The following is a 17,575-nucleotide window of genomic DNA, read 5'->3' on the forward strand; positions in this document are numbered from 1 at the left end:
TTAAAATAGATCAGACACGGGTACATTTCTAAGACTTATTTATAATATTAGAGTATGGAGGATACAAAGTAAAAAATATATATCATCATTTAAAATAAAAAAATAAAAAAGAAGCTAACTGTGCAGTGAATTAACTTAAAAGGAAAATTGGGATTTTCCCACGCTGTTAAGATAACTAACACATATGGTTATCTTATTAAGATCCTTAGCTTTGACTTTGACATTTTATTTTGGAGGTCACACGTTCTTATTGTACCTGCCCTGTCTGTTTATTAGCATTGGGCTGCTTAAATCAAATAAACAGATAGCTAGCTCCAGTCTATTCAAACCAAATCTCCCTGGTGTGAAAAAGAAACCATGAAGAGCCGTTTTCATCCCTGTAGAGAACAAAGACTGGACTGTAGTGTGGTGAAGCCCGCTGTTGTTTTTAGCACAGTAACCCCCTGCACCCCCCGCCCCATCTCTGCTGCCTCCTTTTCATTTGCTGCTTCTTTTTTTTTCATCCCGCCTGTGTGCGCCGCATCCATACCAAGATCCTCTGACTTATTCACCGCATGTCCCCGCAGCTTTCGCCGGCTTTAATTACATAATTGCCTTAAATCTCATCTTTAACGCGGGGACACGTCTGCGCCTGATTGACAGCTGATCGGCGCTTTCACGGTGAGTAATCGATCGGGTTTATTGGTGATTTGTAACGTGGCTTCACACATCAATCCTTTTATTCTCAGTGAGGGCGGACGGCGCCGGTTAGTAGCTGTTCTCAGATTAAATGTCTGTGAATCTTTGCACATGTACGCCATTTAAATCGTCATATTTCGTTGCTGTTTTTTGTACAAAGACGTATTTCGGTGTCACATTTTTGGCCATCAGTTGAGCATCCTGTCGCCTTCTCTTCTCAAGCTGCCACAGTGTGAGAATGTTCTGGAAACAACCCGCCTGAAGGGCTTTTATTTTGTAATGAATTATTTAGGCACGGCTAGCCTCACATTCAAACACATTACACCATAAAACAGGCAGTGTTTCCGTAAAAGCTTAATGTAAAGTTGAAAGCGTCTCCCTCCCTCTCTCTGCTACTTGACGTGTCTCCCATGCTGATGCAGAGCAGCACAGACAGCCACAGTGCCCTGGTTGCACAGGGAGGTGCTTTTGGCCTTTTGTCTGTTCTTTTAAAAAGCTCCCACAGCTTTGCCTCCGTCCTCCAGTCCAGTTTGGGATCTGGCTTCTAGGATTTTTTTTTTTCCCAGACTCACACCCTCCTGATTAAATGTTTTCTGACACAGAAGCACTGCAGACTCATTTAACAAGTCCACTAACTGGCCTAATAAAACGCCTAATATGAGGGCTAATGAAAGAGGAGCTCAAACGGGCAAGTTGCTGAATTATTTAGGTCACATATTTTGCCTTGTCATCCATCAGTCATGGTAGCAGTCATCTACAGTAAGTGGCAGAGATGGTTCTGAGTGCTGTCTTTGTCACAAACAGTATCAACCCTATCCAACTTTATTCCTGGAGGGAAAAAAACAAACAGGAAATTCTAATTCAATTCATTTACATCCAGAAGTGTTTAGGGCACTTACTGTGATGCAAGCCCACAGCAAAGACTTTGTAGGGTTGAGGGTAAACCCCCCAGTTTTTATAATGTGAATGTGTCCTGCTTTTAAATAACAAAGGCCAGCAATCGGCCTATAACTGGCAACAAATATTTTTTTATAAGGGACATACATTTTGGGATTTTTGCAGCTATCTGGTATGCTGATATTTCCAAGACTGTCTAGCTGCGGACCGTGCATCTCAGATGCCCCCTTTTGCAGGCCGCTAATTTGAGACACCATCTCTGTCAAAACGGATACACGCTTAAACTTTCAAAATAAAATTTCATTAAACGTAAAAGTTATGGCAAAAGTAAGATACCAAAAGTGAAAAGGTGAAAAAGCTTACCCTCCATTAAAAAAAAACATTGTAACATAGCAAATGTAGCATACGTAGCTTCGTAAGCTACGCAGATAATTTTGCCACAAAGCTAAGCTAGCTAAAGTTAGGCTCACAAAACACATGGATATCTAAACCACCAAAGCTTTGAAGCTAGGGTCAGCTACCTAAGCTATGTCTACATTATCCATGCAGCTACATTAGTTTTGCTTCATTTGCTGAAGCTTGTGTTGCTAAGCTAACTTATCTACATTTGCTTATGTAGTAACGCCAACTATGTAGTTAGCATATCTAGCTTAAGCTAAAGCTTGCGAAGCTAAAGCGAGCCACTCTTCGTCTGAATTCTTCCAAAACGGCTCCATACAATTTAATCCCTGATTAGCCCTCTGACCTTTTTCTCAGTTTTATTTATGAAATGTTGCTAAGTCTATAATGTTTGCAACGTGTTTATATGATGAATGTAACTGCCGGACTTTCTTTATGAATTAAGCTGAATTTCAAAAAAGAATTTAAAGCTGAAATATGTTGAACCGGCAAATTATGACACTTCTATTCGGACCAAATGAACTGTCTGCTAGAGAGGATGTCAGGGATGTACAGTCTGCAGCCAGACCACTCTCAATTAGAAGTAGACCGTTGTCAGCCTGACAGATTATTGAACCTGATATTGGGCATTTTGCTGATTACTGGTATCGACATTTTGTTTTACTGATCATTGATAAAATGAATTAATCAAAAAGTGCGCTACTGCTCCACTGCAAGGCGTTTCTTCCCTTCCTGCTCTGTTTCCACTCTCCAAAGTCTCATCAAATGTCCTGTGAATGACAAAGTCTGATTGGCTAGATGTCATATGAGTACTGGCCTTCAACACTTGAGCCAGGGTGCCACTGACACAGTGAGCATATTGCATGACTTCGTGTTTCCCTCATTTTTTTTTTTTATCATGCAACTTTATTTTTGCCACATTAAGTACTTTTTGTACAACATAATAAATGTACATCAATTCTAAATATTGGTTATTGGTCTCAAGAACTACTAATAATTAGTATTAGCCCTGAAAAAACAATATGGGTCGACCCTTAGTTTTTGGATGAACACTTTCAGTCTTTAAAACATACCTAGTGTAAAGAATGATGATGAATAAATCAGAGTTTTGGGATTACTCTGCTCATACTTAGTAATGAGTTTAACATCACAAAATGTGTATCAAATTCTACTATCATCATCATGTAGGTGCAATCATGTAGGATTTTCACTTATGTTTACCTTTCTCCCAGACATGCCTTATGTCATGTTTTTTTCAGGCGTGACATGAGGCACATGTAGAGGAATATATTTTAGGAAATTAGTTGCTTGAAGATTTAAATGACCATATGTATAAAATAGGCTACCTACCAGATTTGATTAATCTGTTGGGCATGCTGGGGATTCTGAGATAAAATTTAGGGTAGAAGCCCCTTAAAAGGCTCAAAAATCACCTCTGGTCTCAATGAATGTCCCTAACAGTGAAGTGTGACACTTTTCTCTGTAGTGTTGTTTATGTGTACAGAGTGAAGGGCTTTAGTGAAGGGGGCTTACTTTGACCAGGGAGAATGGAGTATGTTTTATCCTATACCATAAAATACATATCAGATTTTTGCTTGCTGTATATATGCACATTTTCCTCTTTTTGCAACATAATTCAATTTCTTAACAATTTTTATCAGTTTATTCAAGTAAAACGCATGATTTGCAGTTTATAAATTCTCTTTATTAATAAATTGCTGTCATTGCTATTATTTATAATAGTAATTTGGCGGTGTGGCTGTTCTGGGATCCCCCTGTCCTCCATGAGCCTATGTGGAAGCATCAAGCAGGAACAGCACACGCTGCTGCCTACAAGGAAAGCCTGAGGCAGGGAGAGAGCAGCAGAAAAACTCAGAGCAGAATTACATTAATTAACTCTGAAGCAGAATAAAGGAGGAGCTGGGGTGGAGGAGGGTTGGAAAAGGCAGCTTTCAGAGGGAGCAGCAAAGCATAGCTAGGCTAGACCAGTTTAAATATGGCAGCATGAGTGCGATTCGCCAATAGCATGTTAAGCATGAGATCAGCTGATCTCAATTATATGACGGCACTTGATTTCGTGGCCTGCCTGAACTAACTCTATATGCTGGATTCTCAGTTATTTATAAATAAATATTTTGTCAAAATTTCAGACTTACTTGCTTTGTTTTTTTGATGCAAAAACCAACATCAAGCTTCCTTTTCATGTCATTTCTCAATCCCATCAGTGCATGCACCAGCCACCCTGGATAATCTTGGACCAGCAGTGACTTTTTTTAACCTCCTGCTCCTGCAATAGAAACTCCTAAACTGTGAGATTTGCATTGCACTCACAATGATGCACTCTAAGATCAAAATATATTTTGAAAAATGAGAGGAGTAACTACAAATAGGTCTGCATTTTGAAATAAAAAAGAGAGAATACCCATATAAAACAGCTGAAAAAGTGGTCTGGGTATTTAGTTCCTCTTTAATATGCTAAGGTTAGTCCCTGTTATCAGTGAAGCTAATGGAACAGATTTCCATGTTAACCTCACACAGCCTTGGTCTTTACATCCCAACAGAGGCTTGTTAATTTAGACTCAGGAAGTTGTAAATCCTTGGCAACCCCACCACCACCACCACCACCACCATACCAAGCTATATTTAGACAAACAGCAGGAGAGGCAGAGTTTGATATTAAACTGATTCAGTCTGACACTGAATTCATCAGTCATTGTCAAACGTTCTGTGTGCAGATATGATAAACATTTGTTAGGAACAGGAGGGTGTTCAACCTTGAAACAATACGCTGTAGCCTTCTGTGTTTCAGAAATTGTCAGCATGATTTCTTACATAATAAAACACACATCACATCTCTCAGTTCCTAAATGATAATTGTGTTTATGCTGTTGCATGGTGAACAAGCTCATTCGTCCTGATAAGATTATATGAAGCACTTCAGAGAGCAGCTGGTAGCCTGAGCACACCGTTTAAGGAGCAATCCTGTAATGGATGTCAGTCTCGTGTGAGGAGGAATTTTAATAAAATAGAGCACGATAAGCCAAGTCAAGCATAAGCCCTCGAGGGTAGGATTGTTATTTACATCATCTGGGGACCTTTTAAAAGCCAACAAGATCATGGTCTGAGGCTGTGAAACCACAACGCTCATTATGTTCTTAAAGCAGCTTCCCCAGGCTCTACAGTTGTTTTTGTTTTTAAAGCAGGAATTCCCCTCTTGGATGAAGCAGGGGTCAAAATGAGAACATTTGTCATTTTCAGGGCTAACATCACTGTCTGTTTTAGTATTAGTGTAATGTGATAATGGAGTTTGACTGTAAATGTTCAATCTAAAAGCTAAAATCAAACAGCAGGTCATGCACATAAATGCATAAAGCCATATTTTTTACATTTAATAAAACCTTCCAAAGACTAGAATGCAAAGCTGTTTAAGGATGTTGCATCAAATAAATGTCATTATGACATTTATTTGGGCCACCGTCACCTGATCAGCTTTGAAAAGTAGAAATTTCATTCCTTCCAACTATTTGATTCCTAATTTTTAATTATTATTATTTTTGTAAGATTGCACATGGACCTCACCTTTGTTCCAATGCATTCTTAGTCAAACAGCTCACTCAACCTTGTTGTAGTGGGCAGAAACTATAAATGGGCTTTTACCCTATATCATTTAAATTTCTATTGTATCATATTGTGTCATTTTCTGTTATTATTCATATCATATCATTTGGCGTTGGGCTGTATCTTATCTTATTGAATCCTAATTTATCCTATCATACTGCATAAATTTATATTTTTATATCTCATGTCATATCATATCTTGTCTTTTGGAGTGTACCTTGGTGTATTATTTTACATATGTTTAGTCTCCTATGATATAATTTCATCATATTAGCATGTCATATGAGTTCTTACTGTACCTTCATGTATTGTATTGCATTATCTGGTTATCATTCCATATGGAATCGTATCTTAAAATTCTCAAACATATTAACATTTGATAAATGGCAGATGGGTTTGAGCTTGTACACACAGCGCTTTTATTGTATTGTATCCTATCCTATCCTAAAAAAATCCCATTGTATCATATCTATCGTATCGTATCCCATATCCTATACTAGCCTATCCTCTCCTAAAATTTCCCATTGTACCGTATTGTATCATATCGATTATATCGTTTTGTATCGAATCCTATCATATCTTATCCTATCCTAATAATTCCCATTGTATCATATTGTATCATATTGATTGTATTGTATTGTATCCTATCCTATCCTATCCTATCATATCCTTTAAAATCCCATTATATTGTAATTTATCCTATAGTATCTATCATAGCCTATTCTATCCTATCCTAAAAGCCCTATTGTATCGTATCATATCCTATAGTATCCTTTTGTACCAATCCTATCCTATCCAAAAAAATCCCATATGGTCACATCATATCATATCATATTGTATCATATTGTATTGTATCGTATCGTTTCGTATTGTATCATTATATCTTATTCTATCCTTTCCTTCAAAATCGCATCAATCATATCAATGTATCATATTGTATCCTATTGTATCTTATCCTATCTTACCCTATAGAATGGTATTGTATTCTGTTATAACTTACCCTAACTGAGGCTATAAAATCACATCATATCTCATCTTATAGTATCCTATTGCATCTTATAGTATCCCCTCCTACATAACCATATTTTATTGTATCCTCTCCTATCCTCTCCTATCTTTTTGAATCATATCATATCATATCAAATGATATATCATCACATATTATTACCTCCGTCAAGGAGGTTATGTGATCGGCAGGGTTAATTAGTTAGTTAGTTAGATAGTTTATTTGTTAGTTTGTTAGTTTGTTAGCAACATAACTCAAAAAGTTATGGATGGATTTTGATGAAATTTTCAGGAAATGTCAGAAATGGCATAAGGAAGAACTGATTAGATTTTGGAAATGATCACTGGATCACTGTATGGATCCAGGAATTTTTTTAAAGGATTCTTTACTACTGGGAGATAGGGCTAATGGCGGAGGTCTGCGCTCTCTGAGTGCTTTCTTAGTTATTATTATTAATCATATTGTATCGTATAATATCATTAGATTATATCGTGTCCTTTTGTACTGTGTCTTATCCTATCCAACTTATCTATTTCATCTTACCTGTCTTATACTGCAAAATTGTAACCCATGGGTCATATTGTATTGTAATTTGTTGTGTCTTATTCTTTCCTATCTTATCCTATAAAATCGTATCATATTGTATCCTTTTGTATCTTTTGGAATCCTTTTTCTATCCAATGTCCTATCCTATCCTGTCCTGTCTTTTAAACCGTATCCCATCGTATTGTATTAAATTGTATCTTACCCTACCATTTCCTATCCTATAAAATCCTATTGCATCATATCATATCCCAGTGTATCTCGCCCTATCCCATCCTATCCTATAGAACAGTATCGTATCGTATCATATCGTATCATATCGTATTATATCATATCTAAAATACCATATAAAGCCATATCATATCATACACCATCCTACCGTATCATTTTGTTTGTTGGAATGCACAACGCTGAATTACTGTTTGGCATGCCATAATTTCCAAATTAATTGTAGCCAATATCAATATCAATAATGGTATTTTAAAGTAGTTCAGACCTAAAGCTTCAGTTTAAAGTTTATTTATTATCAGTGTCATAGAATTTTATTTCATATCATGTCATTTTGCATTTTTCCTTGCTGTATCGTATTGTGTCATATGTTGTAATTTATCTTATGGCACTGTAATATTTATAGTATTGTATTGTGTCATGTCATGTCGTATCATGTCATATCATATCATCCCTTGGTATCTGGCTATATTTTGTCATATCATATCATATCTTGAGTTACCCTCGATGTCCACTGTTTCATCCACATGGGTTTTGTTGGCACAAAGTCGACACATTGGCTTTAAACTAGATTAAAATTAAATGTGTCTGTACCACATTCATTGCTACTTAGTAAATTCTTTTTAAATGTATTACAGCCCTCAACTTTTCCTTTACTCTTTCATACAGGTATTTTTTACTCCACTCGTCCACCTATAAGGCCTCCTCTCTGAACATCTCCACTCTCACAATCACTGGCCATGCAGGAGGTGTGACCCTCCTTCTTCCTCTTTGTGCAACGTTGGAGGAGACTTGAAAAAGGAAAAATAAATAAATAAATAAATAAATATATCCAAACCTGCAATTAATTTAAGATGTCAGACCCCGACCCCTCATCACCAGCAGACCCTCCGCTGCCGCTGACCTCCCCACGCACTCCTCTTCAGCTCTCCTTCCCCTTCCTGAGGGAGGGCAGTCGGGTTTGGGAGAGGGAGAGGAAACCACCTCAGCCAGGAGAGCTGCCCAGCCCACTACCCACGAAACGCACACGTACATACTCAGCGTGAGTAGGATGGAGGAAATTCTTCACACTCATTATATATCCTTTTTATTTGTAAAACGTGTTAAAAAACGGTTTCTTTCTCTCTTTCTCTGCAGGACAGTGCGAGCTAGATCAGGTCCAGTGTTCAAAGGGGTGTGTAAAAACTTCTCCAGGTCTCAGGGTCATGGATTCATCCGCCCCTCTCATGGAGGAGAAGACATTTTTGTTCACATCTCTGAGTGAGTTCTGCTTCTTGTTTTCAGATGGAGTGTACAGTGTTGAAACTGTAGCTGATGAAATATACGTACATATTCCATCTCATATTTAACCGCCTGAGACCTGAGTTTAGTTCGGAATGTAAATTAGTTCCTCTCACTTGTTTGGATCAGTTGGACCTGGAAAGTATAAAAACTCAGTCTTATTAAAACTGATGTCCACAAGTCTCCTGAAGGTCCAATTACTGCAGAAAATACAGCACTGATCAGTTTTAGAGCAGATGTTTTGGCTGTGTGTCAGCCAGTTGTTTGGGGTCAGTAGAAATGGTGTGAGTCATTTAGAGAGGAAAGGGGGGGGGTGTATTTCTATTTTGTTATTTTCAACCTCATGGCCTAGCATGACAAAAATTTCAACTTAAAGTTCTGAATTTCTTGGACATTGGACAGTTTGCTAGAAAAAACATCCCCAAATGTCTTTAAATGTTTCCCAAATATTTCAGGGAAACTTCATCATATAGTCTAAACATTCCAATAATAATTTTCCCAACAATACCATGAAAAATCATGATAAATATTATTTATAAATAATCTTGTCTTTCTCAATTCAAGATATTATTTGCATAAAAAAACAAAACAAGAATACTGGATCCTAAAAATGTTGAAGGTGTGAGATAATTTAATTATTCATAAGATTTTCTCTTTATTCTGACTTTATCATCACATTATAGAAATAGAAAAACATGTTTTATAATGTGATTGCGCTGTTATATATCTATTATAATACATCAGTACTGTTTGGTTTGTAGAGAATAACAGCAATCTAAAGGCTTTTTCACACCAGACACAGGTAATTAATTTGGTTGTAATTTTATTTTTTAGCCTGTTGCGAGTCAATGCAAGCTTTCACGCAAGTAATGTAATTTCACCATGCAAAGTGTGGCAAATATATTTTTCTGTTTCATAAATCAGTTTGTCTGTAGCCACTTAACTGCATATTACCCCTTAGAGCAGGTACATATAGGAGGTAGCAAGTGGAGGTGGCAACCATATTCACACAATAGCAATTTCCTCTTATGTAACTCTGGGTGGGAAGCTCTCATGCTCTCATAGTGTCATACTGCTGTGTTCAAGGTTATAAATGGGATAAGTGCAGGTTGTGTATATCAAATAATGAGGAGGAACTTCCAAGCTTACAGTAATGTCAGCTGGAATGAAAGTAGAAGCTGTCTATAGCTGTTCAATCAGGACCACTTTGTCAAGAAACACACATGGTTGTGTATATTTTTTCTTTATTAGCATTATTAATTTGCACTTCCAATAGCCTACGTGGAAAGTATAGAGCAGGAACAGCACTTGTTCCTGCCTTTCCTGTGCTGACAACGAAAGCTTGGGGCAGGGAGAGAAGCAGCAGAAAAACCCAGAGCAGAGGAGGCACCAATGACAACAGAACGGCACTGATTAACTCAGAAGCAGTATAAAGGAGGAGCTGGGGTGGAGAAGGGTTGCAAAAAGTGGCTTGTTGAGGGAGCAGCAAAGTGTAGCCAGGCTAGAGCATTTTGAATATGGCAGCACAAGTGAGATAGTCAGTAGTGGGCTTAGAGCAAATCAGCTGGCTGTCAGCTGACAAGGGCTTGTGTGAGATCAGCTGATCTCAATTATACAGTATATGGCTATACGCTTCATTTGTCTAATGATATCTGTGAGCCATAAAACATGTTCTTTTGCCTTGAAACATTACCCAATAGCTGTCCAAATTTTGCTTTCAACTTTCTTTTCAGTTGTCTGTTTTTTAAGAAGCCATTAAACAACACTTGTTGCCTAAAAATCTTGAACACACCTGAAGTTTCGGGCTCAGTGTTTTTATGTTATTGCTGATGAAATCTCTTGAAAACGGTGTTTGTTTGAAGAAAATATAACTTCTGTTGTTTCGGCACAGCCACATCCAAACTTAGACATTTTACTCCATGCAAGTCTTATGTTTAAAAATAGAATTTCTCCTGATCAGTTGTTTTTATTTTCCCTTGGCAGCATTGAGGGAGAGTACGTGCCTATGGAAGGGGACGAGGTCACGTACAAGGTGTGCCCCATCCCTCCCAAGAACCAGAAGATCCAGGCTGTTGATGTGGTGATCACCCACCTGAATCCAGGCACCAAGCACGAGACCTGGTCAGGTCAAATCATCAGCTCCTAAACCAGCGCTCCAGGTTGTGGAGACAAAGGATGATTTAGATTTTATTTTAGGTTTTACATTTCTTGAGTGAAAGGTTAGGGACTGGGTTGGAAGAAGAGGAATCAGAGTTTGGCCTATCGTAGAATTCGTCCTTCGGTAGCTGTGTTATGAAACGTCTTGGTGAACATTTAAGTGTTAGGGTTATAATTAAGGCTTTGAATGTATAAGTTTGAATGTTTTCCTTTGAAGGTCAGGGTTTCATTATTTGGTTTTGAATGTTTCAGTTAAGGGTTTAAAAGTCTCAGTTTAAGTTAGATTACAGGGCTTGGTGCTAGCTTTTTTTACTTTGACCTTGGGAATATGTTCATGTTGGCGAATCAGTTGCTGTTAGGGGTGATTTTTTAATGAGCTTGGATGCTGAAGGGGCTGAATCAAGTTTTGAGCCAATTTGACCCAGTTTAGCTGCTTTGGCACTCTGTGGGCACATTACCAACAGGCTAATCTTTATTTACAGAACCAGTAGGTGCAGTACATGATTAAGTCATCAAAAGTATTTTTGTTTCTTTGCCTAGTATGAGCAGTATTGTTATCTAGTGGGCATTGCCTATATGCAGAAAAAGTCACCTGGCATGCAATCAGGACCTATCAGCAGTTATCTAACGGCAAATTAGCTTTTTAACACACACTAATTCCATTCTTGCATCACAAGTTGCTATTTGATTGATGGTACTGCACAGAAAAGGAAGTCTTTGTTAATGGTAAACCCTCACCCCAACGGAGGAAGCCCCAAGAAGTTGGCTGTTTCTCCCAGTGGCTCTATTTTTGCCAGATGACAGTTGATGGGTTCTAAGATTGCAGCTGGGTTAATTTAGGGCCTGTGTTCACATACAGTGTTTGTGCTTTGGCAGTGCTTATTTTAATACAATGCCAATGGAGTTCTGCATTTTCAGCACTCTGCGTCCTAAGTTACCTTTGGCATTTTCTGGTTACTCTAACTCTCAGTTAGAAACAGCCCTGCTCATCTATGCCATTTCTTCCTCACAGACCAATCAAACTCAAGAAGGGGCGGGTCTTCTGGTATCATCTTTGTCAACAACAATGGTGGCAGGGGCAGAGATGGGAGACTGATCTGACTTGTTATTTTCAGGATACATTGTTTTTTATGTTTTCTTCACTATAATTCCTTCATTAATGAACGAAACTAAATGCACAGAGCTCCACTGGATGGACAAAAGTATTCAGACACCTCACCCTTACACCAACAGGGATTGTAATGACACTATATTCAAATACACATACTTAAATATGGAGTTGGCCCCTATTTTGCAGCGATAACAGCCTCCACTCTTTTTGGAAAGCTTTTCACAAGATTTTTGAGTGTTTCTGAGGGAATTTGTACTCACTTATTCTGTAGAGCATTTATGAGGTCATGCACTCATATTTGATGAGAAGGCCTGGATAGCAATCCCATTCCAGTTCATCCCAAGGGTACTGGATGGGGTTGAGGTCAATGCTCTTAGCAAGCCAGTCAAGTTCTTCTGTCAAACTATGTTTTTATAGTCCTTTCTTTGTCCACTGAGGCACAGTCATGTTGGTATAGAAAAAAACATTCACAAAACTGTTGCCACAAAGTTGGAAGCGTAGCACTGTCCAAAATGTCTTGGTATGCAGAAGCATTAAGATTGCCATTCACCGGAGATAAGGGGCCTAGCCCAAACCTTGAAAAACAGCTCCATACCATTATCCCTCTTGCACCAAACTTCACAGTTTGCACAATGCAGCCAGGCAGGTAATGGTCTACTGGCATCCTTCAAACCCAGACTCGCCCATCCGACTGACAAACAGAGAAGCCTCATTCACCACTCCACAGAACATGTTGCCACTGCTGCCACAACTATGGAATCAGCAGAGCATGATTACATAGTCTTATGCGTTGTGGCTGTGCTGCTTCACTGCTGTTGTTCCTAAACTCTTGCACTTATGTTTAGAATAATATCACTTTCAGTTGACCGTGGAATATCCAACAAGGTTTTAATATCTCCAATTGTGTTATTGCAAAGGTGGCATCCATCACAGTTCCATGCTTGAAGTCACTGAGCTCTTCAGAACGACCAATTCTGTATCACAGACGTTTGCCAGTGGAGACTACATGGCTAGTTGTTCTATTTGAGACACCTCTGGCAACGAGTCTGATTGAAACACCCCAATTCAATAATAAACAGGTGCAGCCAAATACTTTTGTCCATACAGTATATTTAAAAAAAGGACTTCATGGACACAATGGAAAGCAGATTTAAACATTCCTGACCAAGCTAGCAACAATAAACACCAGTGAGAAGCACTCACTGAGTTTATGGGTACTGCTAGTGTAAAAACCCTGTATATCAACACAGGCCTGCAAGTTTGAAGGGACCAGCTCAAAAAATTTCTTCCATTTTGCATCTTTTTACTACTAAGCAACTAACTGGTGGAATTATGTGCTGCCACTGCCAAAAGTAATGTGACAACCATCTCATAGAGAAATTTAGCCATACTGTGACTGTTTACAATGACCAATGGAGAAGAAATAAGAGAACATCACATTTAAAACAGCCCTCTCTGTTGTCTTAATGTGAAAGGACCAGCTGCTCAGCTGTGCCTTCAGAAAATCATGTTACTTTCGTGATGTAGTAAAACAGAGTAGTGTACAGCTGCCAAATAAAAACAGTGGGAATTCAGTCTGATCCAAATGGCTCTTAATGCATTTTGGCCTCAAGAGCTGTGATAAGCTCCACATATAAGGAATTATTTTTCTCCTTAGTGTTGTAGCACTTCTGTATTTTGTCTACTTGAAAAATGTAGAAATCCAGTATTATTGTAGCCAGCTCCTATGACGGTCTTCAGTTTTGGTGGTAGAGACAGTAGCTGGATGTTGTGTTGGCCTGCCACGGGAAACCAGGCCAGAGGGTTTGGGGTTAGGGAACAGGAGAGGGAGGAAGGAGAGGGGATGGGCAGAGGATGGAGTGATGATCTGTGGGTGTAGTTGATAATGAATAAAGCTTGATTTAAAAGCACGTGTTTGAAGGAAGACATGATAGAATCAGCAGTTTTCAGCTGCTAGCTCTTCAGGTAACCTGATAAGGTTAAAGAAATAGTTAAACATTTTGGGATTTACGCATATTTACTTTTATTGTCAAGAGTTAGGATTGATACCACTTTTCTTTTCCCTACTGAGTACTCACCGTTAGAGCTGTAAGCCCAGCTTGAACTGGCTTGTTACAAAGACTGCTAACAGCTAGCTTTGTTCTCTCTGAAGGCAACAAAAAAACCCACAAGAACATTTTTTAAAAATGGTTCTATACTAGTATGTACTGATTTGGCCAAAATGTAGTGTGCAGAATGCATTATGCAGTAAGCAAGCAAATGCGAGATAATCAGTGTGCCAAGAGTACCCAAAAGTTGTATTGATTGGGAAAAGTATACAGTATGCATTGGACCAGTCTACCTCGTCTAGTGTTTCCCATGATGCAGAGTACCAACCAGCCAGAGGTCAAGATTGCTTAAAGTGGCAGTATTATCATTATTAGCATTAACTTTATTACATTTACAGTGCAATGATGTGAATAAAATGCCAGTGGGATTAACTTTATATGAGTTGGATAGGTCTTACACATCCCACAAGTAAATGATCATTTCCTTTAGAAAATTAAATTGTATCACTTGTAGGCCTTTTTTCCTCAAAATTTTCAGCTATTGACCTCCAAAATAAAAGCACCAGAAACTGGGGACCCCACCTTTCAAAGAGGTTGTTAAAGTGTACAATGTTTCACAAAGCATCATGTCCAAATTTACATGATAAGGGTGTTTTTTTTCCACATTACATTTAAGGATTAATCTTACTTGATTTAAGTTTTATTTTAAATTCAACTAACTTTAAGAATATTTTTTCATTAATGGATAACATACACCACTTTAAATCATAGAACATTTTTTAAAGCATCTGTTACCCCCTTTCACAGTCTTGTGACCACCTAGGGGTCCCAACCCCCACTTTGGGAACCAGTGGGGCTTTTTCAGGATGACTTTTCACCATGCCGATCCAAACCAAACTGTGCTAATTTCCTTTTCATCACCAGTTTGGTGATGAAACGCTCAGTCACACTCAGAATGGTCCTTCTTGATCAGGGCCCAAACATGCTGCGGTGGTGACGCAGCAGTTTGTCATCATTCGGGGATGCCTCGCGCATGAGTTTAAGTAACAACCACTTCACCGGATTTTAAAATACCTGTTGTATTACCAATTGAAGAAGAAGAAGAAACTTTGAAGTAGAAACAGGTGTGAACTTTTGAATAAAACAATGCTTACTGAAGCACAGCTATTTAACGTTATTGAATCAAAACGCTGTGTCATCAGCTCTAGACGCATCCTCGAACAGGTAGCTTCATTGTGCTGGAAAATCAAATCCCCTGCCATGCTTGGCTGCCATGCCAAGTCAAACCAAGTAGAGCCAAGCTGCTCAATGTGATGAAAAGCCCCACACTGCTCTAGTGGATGCTGCACCGTAGACTTACTAGCCATTAGCTGGCTAACCCCAAAGCATTAGCCTTTGTCTTTTTTAAAAATAAAAATGTAAAGATGATGGTTTTAGGCCTAGCAACGCACCATCTCTACCTGCTAACTAGCTTTATACTATTAGCAACCTAGCCTTGCTTAACACAAAAACTGGAACTAGCTAGCCTTGCACTCTCAGAGGGTGAAAAAAATGCACCAGCACATCTAAAGCTCAGCTATAAAACACTGTCTTTATCTAAAATGTATTAGGAAAAAATGTAACAACAAATAAACGTAAAACTTACAGTCTCGAGCCAAGGTAACTACCTGCTAGCTGCTAGATTAGCCAAGCTTAGCACATAGACTGGGAACAGCTAGCCAGCTGCTGTCAATGATGGTGACAAAAAGTGCATCAAAAAGTTTGGTTATATTTATTCTAGATTATTTGTTATTCTCAAAAAGTGAGTCTGTAACAGTCTTAAGACTTGGCTATGCCATGTCCACTAGCTGTAGCATTATACTGTTTTCCTAGTTTAGCCTAGCTTAGCGCAATGACTGGAAACAGCTAGCCAGCTACTGTCTATGATGGTGACAAAAAGTCTGGCTATATTTATTACTGTTGTAGCCTACTCAAAAAGCTTAAGACTTAACTATGCTACGCCTGCTAGCTGTAGCTTTTCAATTAGCGTAAAGACTGGAAAGTGGTACAAGTGTTTTCATTTACTGTTGTCAAGAAAGTGGATTTGTGTTATTCTCAAAAGAGTTAACTATTTCTCAATAGTGTTTGTCTAATGAGAAAATATGCTTTAATAGCAAAAAGTTTCTAGCTTTTTCTATTGTTGTTATAAAGACTCTGGCTTGTTTAATACGTTTTTGCAGCTTCCAGGCTTTGATTTTTCTTTGTATTAACAAGAATAAAAAAGCGATACAGGAAAAAGAATCACAGTAAATTATTTTATCAGGCTAAGGGAGCTGATCTTTTGTGTTAAGTGAAAAAGGAGAAATTGAATATGTTTTGATGTCATGGCAAAGGACTGTGGGAAAGAGAAGGAAGGTGTCCTAATGTAAGTTTAAAAAAGGCAACTTATTTATTGAGTTATTTATTATCATTTGTAACTATGAGACCATCAGGTGTTTGGTAATTAAAAGCTGCATTTTTAAGTCTTTGTGCAAATGTAAGCCTCTTTTGAATACACTGCACACCTCACTCTTATGATACTACCCTGTTAACACCCCTTAGTTACTGTCATGTCTTCACTGACAGGTTCAAAAAAACCTATGACCTTTCCTAACACAAGTTTCTTATTTCTACATAATCCTAGTCTGATTTTTATCAGCTATTTCATGTACAAATAACAAGCAGTCTTGTTGTTTTTGGTAACTGGCATGTTTTGTACTGTTTGTGGTATTTTTTTTTTATGTACGTTGTGTTTATTCTGTTTGATCATGCAGTAACACATTTGGAGCCTTCAGAGAGACATCATCAGGTGTTGATGCATCTTTGAGTGTGATTTAACATCGTGGTTACACACTGTTGTTTCATTTCTGTGAGAGGAACAAGTTTGACTGTGTACGCAAGCACTTTTATTTTTGTCGAATCACTGTGACACTGTCTTATGTCTTTGAGGTAAAGTTTGAATAAAACTTACTACTGTATTCACAAACCTGTGGCACTGTTTTGTTTAATTTGATTTCACCGTTTGAAGGATGTTCATTTCTTGATTTTTCTCCATCTGTCAGGTCTTCAGTGATCTCAGTACAGAGTGGAAAAACTAGGGCAGTTATTTTAAGAGCTCTCTTTCAAAAGTTTTTTTCCTCTGCACCTTAGTGTCTCACATAGCTGGATGTGATCTTTTAAAAAAGGTTTGTCTTAGTTTGTTTCAGCACAGACTTTGTTCAAGCCAGGAGCAAAGAAACACGCACTGACCTGAGAACCCAGACATTACCTGATCTGGAAAATATTTAGACTGAGTGTTTTTGCTAAAAATCCTAAAATAAAAACCATGTGTACAATAACATTTAAAGAAAAAATCTTTTTTGGGTGGTGGTTGGGAAACACTGTTGTGATGGATGCAGTGTGTGGTTTTCACTTTATCTTCCTGCTTAGCATCATGCCTGTTTTTAATATAGTGCTGCCTGAGGGCCCCAAGACCACAAGCATCCAATACTGACCAGCCATGTCCCTAATGCACAAAGATTTCTCCAGATTCTCAGAATCTTTTGATTATATTATGCACTGTGGAAGGAGGGATATTCAAAGTCTTCGCAT

The 17,575-nt window shown here is 38.2% G+C and overlaps 1 protein-coding gene across 1 annotated transcript; it reads left to right on the plus strand.

Moving 5' to 3' along the window:
* Window positions 1–523: 523 nt before the first annotated feature.
* On the plus strand, window positions 524–16,908 carry csdc2a (cold shock domain containing C2, RNA binding a). The gene is made up of 4 exons (XM_041816269.1): window positions 524–660; window positions 8,039–8,411; window positions 8,507–8,629; window positions 10,634–16,908. The coding sequence occupies exons 2-4, from the start codon at window positions 8,224–8,226 to the stop codon at window positions 10,794–10,796; spliced, it is 474 nt and encodes a 157-aa protein (XP_041672203.1). The 5' UTR covers window positions 524–660; window positions 8,039–8,223; the 3' UTR covers window positions 10,797–16,908.
* The last annotated feature ends 667 nt before the right edge of the window (window positions 16,909–17,575 follow it).

This window comes from Cheilinus undulatus, linkage group 20, assembly GCF_018320785.1.
Source record: "Cheilinus undulatus linkage group 20, ASM1832078v1, whole genome shotgun sequence".
Classification (NCBI taxonomy): Eukaryota; Metazoa; Chordata; class Actinopteri; order Labriformes; family Labridae; genus Cheilinus; species Cheilinus undulatus.

Excerpts from the sequence above, each read along its gene's own strand:
- csdc2a (XM_041816269.1), top strand. The coding sequence starts at position 8,224 with ATGTCAGACCCCGACCCCTCATCACCAGCAGACCCTCCGCTGCCGCTG. Across the intron at positions 8,412-8,506 it reads CGCACACGTACATACTCAGC|GACAGTGCGAGCTAGATCAG; the intron begins GTGAGTAGGATG and ends CTTTCTCTGCAG. Across the intron at positions 8,630-10,633 it reads ATTTTTGTTCACATCTCTGA|CATTGAGGGAGAGTACGTGC; the intron begins GTGAGTTCTGCT and ends TTCCCTTGGCAG.